The sequence below is a fragment of the Mercenaria mercenaria genome, chromosome 3 (genome assembly GCF_021730395.1).
Source record: "Mercenaria mercenaria strain notata chromosome 3, MADL_Memer_1, whole genome shotgun sequence".
NCBI lineage: Eukaryota > Metazoa > Mollusca > Bivalvia > Venerida > Veneridae > Mercenaria > Mercenaria mercenaria.
The window spans coordinates 20,298,424-20,309,878 of NC_069363.1; the positions used below are offsets into that span (position 1 = coordinate 20,298,424).

Genomic DNA, 11,455 nt, shown 5'->3' on the forward strand with positions numbered 1-11,455 from the left:
TAAAACAAAATATCTTTATTTGAGTACTGGCCTCTGTCTTCGGTTAGTTAAGGTATTGACATTCACCTTCCGTCTTCCCTGTGGTTTCAAGCATTGCCAAGAAGAGAATTCTGTCATACAGGATTTGCAAAAGATTTCTTAGGGAAATGTCCGGTTAATGATAGAATGTCGTTTGGCGATTGTAAACATACAACATACGTTTTGTCATTCTATCACTACTTAAAATTGTTTATTACAGTGAGAGATGCGCGTTCTTTTAGTTGATGTTGTGTTCGACTTCGTCGCAAATTTCATAGATAATGTGAAAATACATGCGAATTCTTCACACATACGTGAAGAATGCGAACGCATTCTCACATGTGTGAAATAAGAGGTCTGTAAAGGATCTTAATTGGATTTCTCAATTTTAAACATAACATTCAAGCTTAAATATACATTAAACCTTTACATCTTTTGCTTTTGATCATTTATAAAAAAGTAAATATCCTATGACAGTATTTATAGCAAGGTTCCATACATGTTGTCCTGAATTGATCATTTTTCTTAACAATATGTTCATTTCTCTGTATTTATGGTATTGTACTATACTTTTACGAGTCTAAAATTGAGCATTTCTCTGTTAAAAGTATGCATAAATCCGTGTTTCGTTTTCAGGCGAAATTTTTTATCAAGCATTCAAGTCCATACAACCTGGAACAGAACTGTTTGTTTGGTATGGCGAAACTTATGGCGAATTTCTAGGAATAGAGAAATTTGATTCGCCCAGATACTATTACGCAAACCGTAAATATAATACATTTACATTATTTATCTGTTATGTTCTAAGTAACCTTGATTTTATTTTGTATGAAATGTAGTTGCTATCACCAGTACCAGCGCAAAATTCTTATTTATTATGTAAGGCTTTGGGTACAATAATTTTTATAAGGATGTTAGTTACAGTAGTCGTTATAAAAATTTCAGATTTTAAAGGACTTCGGACAATTTCTATATGAATTTGCCTACTCCAAGAGTGAAAAATAAACCACTAAGAAATAAGTATTTAATTACATATACCATCAAAATACATATTTGAGATTATTTCTTAAAGTCAAATTTTTCAATATTTTTTCATAAAATGGTAATATTTGCTCTAAATAGAATTACGTACCCTGTTATATACATATAAAAGCTATTTTGCTTTAAAGAACATTGTTCCCCCCCGTGCATCAAAACCATATTTGACCAGCATATGTAGATATTAATTATACACATTTTCTGTGACTATTGTGTTGATGCAAGGGGTGGAACAGTACTTTTAAACAAAAAATATAACTACAGGGTGTTCCCAAATGTAAAGTAGCCAATACTTTTTATATTCATTTTTAATAATTTGATAGTCACATATTTTTACATCTGTTTGTAACTAAAATACTATACAAATGTTTGAATGGGCATATATAGGCATGTTATACATGTAGAGTAGTGAGAGAAGCAAATACTGTTAATTCATTATTATTCATTGGGTTAAATTTTCAGCCGCATATCCTGTTTGTTTGTTGTAGAAGATTGGCAAATGTGTGCTGTAAAATACTAGCAACACACCAGGTAATCTTCTGCATGCCCTTCTCGCGACGCGCACACCAGGGTGTAATTTGTTTTCCATTTTGTTTTTATTATTATTATTATCATTTTTTTGTATTTTTTATATATTTTTCATTTCTTTATTTCTTCATCTTTTTCTGTGGATTCATATTTATTTCTTTTAGACACATACTACATGTGACACGCATTCATCACTTCATGTTCTTCCTTCAGTAAAAACTGAATTGAAGATTTTCTTTGCGGCGGACTAGGCCTAAACACAACAAAAAAAGGGGCATTTTATCTGATCCTGACTATAGTCTATCCAACAGAAACAAAGCTTGGCATTGATATGCCTGTGATGCATAGGTCAAGAACAGTAGTTTCTTGGAAGGTCATATCAGTGACGGTTTCACATTCAGTGTGATGCCACGAAAGTGATGTGTCAAGTCGCTTTCCATGCAGATGGCATATACAAATACGGCTAGACGCGAACACGAACACAACTTCAGCCCTGAATAGACAACATTATCTATAGATGGGTTGTTGTCAGACTTATCCGGATTTAACTTTTTCCGATCCAGCTTCCTTAGGCAAGTCTCAGATAGAACTGTCATTTCGGATACATTTTTATTACATGTTTAAGCGAAATGAGCCGTGCTATGAGAAAACCAACATAGTGGCTTTGCGACCAGCATGGATCCAGACCAGCCTGAGCATCTGCGTAGTCTGGTCAGGATCCATGCTGTTTGCTTTCAAAGTCTATTGGAATAAGACAAACCGTTAGCGAACAGCATTGATCCTGACTAGACTGCGCAGATGTGCAGGCTGGTCAGGATCGATAAATGCCGGTGGCAATTGCACTGTGTTGGTTTTCTCATGGCGCGGCTCAAATATTATGTGTGCCACTGGTACTTATCCTAAAAAAATCCCACCCTACGGCCTTGATAAGATTACTGACTTTTCTTTTTATTAATGTTATACATCACACAAATAGCTGCCATCACTTATAACAGAGCTATACAGACATGTACATGTACTTAAATAACTACCTGAACCATTGTAATAAAACTGACCGGTCACTTATACATGTATACCTATTCACACAATGTAATGCGTCAATAACTTTACATTATGAACAGTGTATAGATAAATCAAGTACAGGTTGTCTGGAAAAATATCGTTCCCTTTTTTATTTATTTATAGGATTTTAATCTTAAAATGTTATTTTTTCCTTAAATAAACAGATTTTGTCACTTTTTTCGACTGGAATTAAAATATTTAAAACTTCCGTAAAGTGATGACATTTTATTTTATGTTTTTCGGTGGTTTATCGAAATATAACGGTGAATTATATCCTGATAAACTCACTGGCCACTCAGTGAAAATTATCAAATCTGATACCCGGATTAACGTCAAAAAGTTTACCGAGCGTACTGAAAGCCGGAAACAATATGACGATGACGTCGTTAAAATGACGTCATCTTTGCGATGCTTCCTGATAAAATTTCCCGCAAATTTCGACATTTTTTTGAAATAAACACAACAAAAGTAGAGTTTTAGACATAAAATAAACAGAAAAATTGTTGGTATCGATGTAATATCACGGTAATTTCACTCGTGAACACCAAAAGTTGTTATTTTCACTCGTGGCTGCGCCACTCGTGAAAATATCACTTTTGGTGCCCACTCGGTGAAATTATAACGTGATATTACACCGAAACCAACAATTATCCTCTATATATTTTCACGGAAATTTAAACATTTTATTTTTCAAGAAAATATACCCTGGCCCAGATAAAATAAGAAAAACATCTTGATAGGAACAGATACAAATCAGTTTCTGCTGTAATAAATTAACTAATACATTGGTTTATCACTGACTCGAGACGCTTTGGGTATTGTTTAAATACTTAAGGAGAAATTTGCATTTGAAATGTAGGCTAGAAGCATATGATAGTGTCCGAAGTCCTTAGTATGACATCACATCCAATTGTGTATTCGTCGTAATGACACACAGTCGGATACACACGGACGCATTATTACGTTTCTCTACATGTATCTATTACAAATACATTGCCCTATACTTGAACCTTTTATTGTTCATTATTAAAGCGGGGTACGTGGGCGGTTCATGCGAGGCGGAAGAAGAGGGAAGTCACTGCCTCTATGACAAGAACACAGTTTGTGCAGATCAGACATGCTTCTGTATACCTGGAACTCATTTTAGAGCAGGAATGTGTACTTCTGGTAAAATATTAAAATGCGCTCTGTGTTAATTTTATATTTAAATATTGATTTGTTCAAATGTTCAGAAATGTCGAAAAGGTATCTCATGATTGCTATGAAGAAAACACAAATGTCATCACAAAATGTATTCGAACATACAGATAATCCCTTTCCTTCAGTTTTCTGTATATATATTTTTTTAATTCAGTAGTATAAATTAATAATTAACGATATTACGGTCACATTTACTTTTTCCAGATGAAACCTTGGGTGGAATATGTGCGAGGTCGAACGGGGAAACTTGTAAACATGATAAAAACGCAATGTGCCAGAGAGGAGTATGTATTTGTAAAATCAACACTACCCCCGCTAATGGAGTTTGTGCACTTGGTAACTGATACTTTCTGATTTGAACAGTAATAAAGTTTTATAAAAATATTTCTTTTACTTCATATGTTTTTCTTTATCATTAAGTACGACAACAGTATACAGTCTAGATCTTAATAACCAAAATAAAGGTTTTCCACCACATTGGGGACCTTTCTATGTTTTTCTAGATATTTAATGACGAAACTCGTATAGGAACATTGCTACTTTTTGATAAGATATATAACGTTTTTCTTTCGGATTGATTTCGGATACATATATCTTCTTGTAGCTGTCCATGGACAAGAACAGTTTCTCCTTTCTCCATTATAACAATTAGATCAAAATACAGGCTCATGAAAGGATAAAAGAATTTCTTCTTGTAATAAACTTCAAATGACCGTGTAGTACTTCTGATATTTTTTTTTAGATTAAACCGAAACCGAAGAATATGTTACAGGTACGACTAACATAAAATCTGAAATTATCATTTACAACGTAAATGTTCATAAACGTACTGTATTGAATTTGACAATTTAAATGTATGAGAAATAAATATTTTACATAGATGAAACATTTGGTGGACGATGTGTAGGAAGAAATGGCGAGAACTGTTTGTTGGATAACAACACTGAATGTGTAAATGGGATATGTAGATGTAGATATGGTACTACTGGGATAGGCGGAGTTTGCATCACAGGTAGCAGGTTTTGATATGTCATTGCCAAAGGGAAAATTTGTATTTATTATTCTATATGAAGTGCAAATGATAACAGAATTCGGTAGTTTTACATCCTTAAGTATTTTCTTTTTAGTTTCTTCGTTACATACATAATATACACATACCTAATACAAACATATGAAAATAACAAATGGGTTAGACTTTAAGTTATACCATCATTATAAACAGCGCTTCCCACTACGTCTATTTGTAGATGGTTTTTATAATTTAACGAAATGAAGAAAAGCATAGAGAAAAAATGTTTCAATGATATTAAAAGTATTTTCTAATGGCACTCGGTAAATCAATGCATTAGTTAAGCAGCAGTTTTGTATTTTATTTAACGCCGATAAATAAATAAATCCTGTAGATGAGACATACCAAGGAAGATGTATCGGTGACGACGGGGAAGCTTGTGAACTGGACCAAAATGCTAAATGTTTGGATAGCTTATGTGTATGTAAGGAGAATGCCAGTGCAATAAATGGAAAATGTCAACTTGGTGAGAATAGATAAACAACGCCTATTTTACAATTTTCTAAAAGTAGTTTAAAATTTAAGATGACGACAGTTTATTAATATTATCTATTCAGTATTTAATTGTTTATGGAAAGCGTAGAAAGCTTGTTTTCAGATAATTCTGATTAAATATGGAGTATTCATATCATTTTCAAAGAATGTTCAAAAATTATTATTTGGAAAAAAAGTCTCAAGCATGTAACTGATTCGTCGCTTGTAAATAAGTTCGATTTGCTGAGAATTTTCGAACAGTTGTCTTATCTATAATTGATTCGTCGCATATAATACGTCTGATTTGCTAAGTATTCAAGTATTTAAAGCTATTGCCCTCTGTATGATTGGTTGTCGTTTGTTTAACGTTTGTTTTACTTAATATTTCAGTATTTGAAACGTTCACTTGTGATACGTTTGATATGCTGAATAATTTAGTACATGACATTAGATACGCAACAGACTCCGGTATTTGAAACTACTGACACTTTAGTTATTGATACTGTAACCAGTGACATGTGTGTAATTAATTCGTTTTTACTTATACGTTTGGTTTGCTAAAAACTCAAGTTTTTGATCAGTTGTCATATGCATATATAATTGTAATACGCCTGAGTTGGTAGAGAATCCAATATTTGAAACCCTTGATATTTATATCGCGTTAATATTTCAAAAGTAAGGTAACCCGTCCCAAAAGAGTTTTAAACGTGCGTATGTTTTACAAGTAGCAAGTCTTTTATAGTTTTCAATGTGAGAGATACTTTCTATAACAGTCTATGAGTATATGAAGACTTTTAAGATACCGGAAGTATATGCGAGTAATTTCAATTGATCGAACCTGTATTACATTGAATTAAAGGTGTAGTTTTTTTCCGAAAAATATGCTAAGCCATGATTGCATTTTACGTTGTGTTTATCATGTGATAAAATTGACTTACTTGAACAATTCAATACGTTTGTTTCTGTTACTCATTTAAGGTGCGTGATCATCAAATGAGTAAAATTGTATGAAGGCTTAAATATATTTTATTGAACTTTCTTTATGGCATATTCACAATATGTCTAAACGTACACCAATTTTAAGGTATGTTAAGACATAATGGCAAAAGGCAAAGCAATAAGTCTTGCGTTAGAAGATTAGAAGATTTGTCAAGTGTACGGCGAAACCATGAAAGGAAAGACTGTAAATCATGATGTTGTTGATTTTCCCCATTTTGGGAAAGACATCTTATTGGATTTATATATGTTTTTCATAGTTAATAAAGTCTGCCATAATATGAAGCTATGTTGAACACAGTTATCTCCAAATTACCTTTTTAATATTTGTAATATAAATAGTGCCAAATTGCTTCTTCAGCAGCATTATCGTATTATAAACTCAATCCTTTATTGGATCATGATGGGTTTTGCCACTGGCTGGGTTGCGTTCATTTTTGCTTATGTATACATGTGCTCATTCAGAGTTCTGTATTGGCGTTTCCTGTTGCATTTCTTTCCCTTTATTTTACATTTAATTTGCTAAAGATTCAAGTATGTCCAACCTTTGATATATTCGTTATTGATTCTTTGTTTAAAATTCATTGACATATGTGTCATATATTCGTCTTTTGTAATAGGTCAGATTATAAAAGGTCTGATGCTTAAGAATCATTTTCGTATGTGTCGCTTATTCATCTTTTTGCATTAGGTTTCTCTCAACAGCTAAGTAAAATCAAAGTACCGATAGTATAGTACTGATGGAAGGTGATTTATGTTAGAACGTGAATGAAAAGAATCCATTCCAAAAATGGCACAAGGCATGCAGCCGACAGTTATTCGTAGTAAATTACTGCGCCACTGGTATATATTCAAAGTATGTTGAACTATTTTTAACTGGGCATGAGTACTTGTAAGTTTGTGATCAAGTCCACGGCTGCCTCAAAGGTTGCGAAAGAGCAGGCCAAATTTTCCGGTCTGTAACGATAATGACGTCAGAGGTGGTAAATTATTTCGCATTGAACTACATTGTACAGCGGATAGATACGAATTAGTTGTGAAAAGACTATTCCTGATTAAATTTTGCGCGGTGACTTTAATAAATCACTTTCCAACAATACAGTTTCTTAGAGGCATGCGCTGTATTAAATCAATCCTCCCGTAACATCACATTTGCATTCTAGCAATATAACTCATGCAATACTTTTATAATTGAGTCTCGTTGGCCGTTGTACTTTGTCAATAAAAAGGTTAGAACAACACGTGACTTGCAAGTAGACATTATTTAACTAAATTCGATGCAATAGAAATTATTGTTGAAAATCTAAAGTAAATATCTTGATCGGGATATTCCGATTCGATGTCGAGTAATGATTTTATTATTATGTTGTACATTTTGACATTAATTACATATATTGTCCAGATGAAACACTAGGTGGTAAATGTTTGTCTAAGGATGGCCTTTCGTGCACAATGGACGAGCAGGCAATATGTTATAATGGTATATGCGTATGCAAGAAAGGAACAACCGATGTTGATGGAAAGTGTATTACAGGTAAGTTAGTATGACTGATGTTAAAGCTTTTTAAGAACAAATGTTAGTCATAACATATTATCAAACAGCTTTCAGGCAAAGAAAACTTTGTTGGTACAATAAACACGAAATACAATTATTTAGCAGCAGGATTTATATGCATGCCATTGCATAAGATTGAAGAAACCTTACTTTTTCAGTTTATCCTGGCATTTGTATGGAATAAAACTAATATATGCCAGTAGTTCTGATAATTTAACCGGAATGGAAATGATGAACTTACAAACATAATTAAGTATAATGCACCTGCTTCTTTAATTAACGTTTCATAGTTTGAAAATATGAATTGTCATTTGAACAAGTGTGGGAAGTATTTCAATGTGAAAAATAACACGTAGAAAACTGTAAACAGCTGTCTATATCTCCGTATGTTATATTTCACATAAAACATGATTGAATTTCAACCCTTTGTATATTTCAGTGCTTAAAAAAGGAAATAATTTGTTCGAGGAACTTCCCTTAAAGTATTTTTAGTGCTTTATGAAAACCGTTAAAAGTTTTTGTGTCGCAAAAAGCATTACATATTTTACAGATGGCTTTCTGAGAGGAATGTGCATGGAAGGAAATTGTCTTGGACCGAACTTGGTTTGTGACACAGAATCGAACTCTTGCGTTTGTCAATCTTCCCATTTTCCTCACGCTGGCAAATGTGTGAAAGAATAGGCAAGTCATTTTTAAGATTTACAAAAAAATAACTCAGTTTAATCTTGCCGGTTGTCATGTAACAGAAGTAAACTGTGAGCACTAAATGAAATTGTCTACCGGTATTTTACTAAAACTTCTATTTTTTGACATGTTTAGTAAATATAAATATAGTTCAAGTTTCATTTAATGTACCTATGCGCACTGTCAGCCACTGACCGTTCCAAGGCGGTATTCAACTTTGTTACTGTATTTCTCAAGTTGATTTTGTCTTCAATGTCGTATGTCTATTTGTTGTACATGTGAGAATGATATACCTGCCATACAAACACTGCTACTGGACTTGCGCTTTAACGGGATATGCTGTTGAGTGTGTGTGTGTGTGTGGGTGTGTGTGTACGCGCGCGCGCGCGTGTGTGTGTGTGTGTGTGTGTGTGTGTGTTTAACGTCTTTTTCAACACTTTTTGTAGCAGTGAGCACAATGCCAATCTTTATGGTATACCTGCCATACAAACTGGACTTGCGCTTTAACGGGATATGCTGTTTTGTGTGTGTGTGTGTGTGTGTGTGTGTGTGTGTGTGTTTAACGTCTTTTTCAACACTTTTTGTAGCAGTGAGCACAATGCCAATCTTTATGGTGCTGCCTCACTGGGATATCACGCCATAGACACGTGACATGTTATCCCACACAGTGTTATTATACTGACACCTAGCACTATCCTGTAAATACTGAGCGTTAAGCGAGGAAGCTACCAGTATCATATTTTAAGTATTTGGTATGACGCGGCCAGGGATCGAACCAAAGACCTCCCGCACTCTACCACTTGGCTACTGAGGCGGTCGGCATATGCTGTTGAAACATGGCTTTTCTTATGATATATTTATTCACAGCTTTTGAGAAAAGTTATTTTAAAATCTATTACAGGAACAAGATTTCATCAACTATGTGCAATATTGTGAATGATGTATTTATTTACAAACTAAAGTGGTTCCTATTACAATGTCTTCGATTAAGTGCACAAAAATAAGACGAGATTATATCTTATACTTAGAAGCTTTATCCAGGGAATATACGCAGTTTTTCATAATTCTAATTTATATACAGTGCAACCTCTCCAGAGCGGCCCTTTCTATAGGAAAACCCTCTCAACAACAGCATCATCAAAATTTTCCATAGCTGAAATTTACTATCAATTTAACCTCTATACAGCAACAACCTCTCAACAGAGGCCAATATCTGCAACTCCCAAAGGGTGTTGCTCTGCAGGGGTTGCACTGTACATGGGATTTCGTTTTGTTTTTGTTTATTCGGGTAGCTTTTCATCTAGTTATTTATTTGATACGATCTTCTTAGTGATGTATGTGTCACTTAAATTCCTGTTTCATGAGTGTATCACGTGTGTAGTGCTGTTATAGTGAGAAATGTGTCTGATGTTTATGTGTCTTGACTGGTTATTACGACCAGTTTCTTTTTGCTGTGTAATAGAAATTAAGTGAAATGTTTCTTATATGCTGTTATAGAAATTGCTGATTTAGACATGTTGACGGCTAAAGTAAAACCATCAGGAAATATACGTTATACAATAAGCACGAGTGATTAGCATAATAGAATATAAAACCTGACCGCAATGTGTTTTATAATACAATTAGGTGACAATTTCTTATGTCCATATTGCAAAAAAAGTAGTTTCACATATGTAAATTTATAAGAAGATTGAAAAAGAACCCGGAACCGGAACAAAATATCGTAAAATTACTTCACACGCTCGCTTATATTTTCTTAAATATTAAAAAAAGTCACAAACTAGTTTCGCCGTAAAAGGCTCGTCAGTGTGTCTACATATAAAACAATAAAAAGGGGAAGTAATTCAATAGTTCTGAAGCCAAGGTAACAAGGGACGTAATTTTTACGTCAAACAGGAGAGTTAATGATGTTATAACGTTATGTATCTATCCGTATAATGTTAATTGTTCCGCATGTTTAATTTAAAACAGTGAAGTATATTTTTCTTTTGTTAATTTAACTGATAAACCGTTCGTTTTCAGTTTATAAAATGTGAATATTGTAAATTTTGGCTCTTGTACAGCAAATGTCTATATGACTACTAACAGGTTATTGTCTTAGCGGTGGGTCTCTGATTTGTTGAGAATGAATTGATTTGTGTTCTGTCTGACTTATGTAATGTTCGTTGCAGCCATTACATGTCAAAACATAATGCACGTTTTTCACGTCACAGGACATGTTTTTATTTACATAAAATATTTTTTCCATTAAAGTTTCGTCTATTTGGTCACATAGGCTGCAGTTTGGTCTGTTGCATTTATAAACTCTGTTGTTTCTCTGGATATTGTTTTCAGAATTTTTGCTCGAGTTAATATTTTCTTTAAGTTTTGATGGTTGTCTTTTGCTCCTTATGATGTTATTGGCTCTATTTAAATATATACTTAAATATGTAAAATAAAAACATGCTTTTTTTTTAAATGTTGATAAGGTGTAAAAACTGTTTGTTTCCGGTATCCCGACCTACCCTAATTTTTTGGCCCGGCCCTTAATGTTTTTATGGTTTTTGAGATTTTTTTTTCAACTTTCAACAAAAAGTTGCAAACCTGCCCTTTTTATGCTTTAAACATGGTCAGAGATATTATAAATCAACTTACTGATGCTCTAAAGGCACAGCCCCCTTATATGTATTCATTTTTTGACACAAAATAGTTTCCGAAAAGTCCCACTTAATATATAAAAAAAATACCGACCTACCTACCCTATTTGTTTTAGCATATTACCAGACACAAACATTTTTTACGCCTTACAATGCAATTTACTCTGTTTAGTTTTCTTCAATAAATAAAAATTG

General features: G+C 33.4%; 1 protein-coding gene across 1 annotated transcript in view; it reads left to right on the forward strand.

The window, feature by feature from the left end:
* The window catches only part of LOC123525313 (uncharacterized), a 36,825-nt gene extending 25,370 nt beyond the window's left edge, over positions 1–11,455 (forward strand). Inside the window, exons 7-14 of the mRNA XM_053537959.1 lie at positions 655–783; positions 3,679–3,813; positions 4,051–4,182; positions 4,727–4,858; positions 5,250–5,381; positions 7,788–7,919; positions 8,491–8,621; positions 9,526–11,455. Coding sequence (XP_053393934.1) covers positions 655–783; positions 3,679–3,813; positions 4,051–4,182; positions 4,727–4,858; positions 5,250–5,381; positions 7,788–7,919; positions 8,491–8,621 — 923 coding nt within the window. The 3' untranslated portion in view covers positions 9,526–11,455. The remainder of the gene's footprint in view (positions 1–654; positions 784–3,678; positions 3,814–4,050; positions 4,183–4,726; positions 4,859–5,249; positions 5,382–7,787; positions 7,920–8,490; positions 8,622–9,525) is intronic.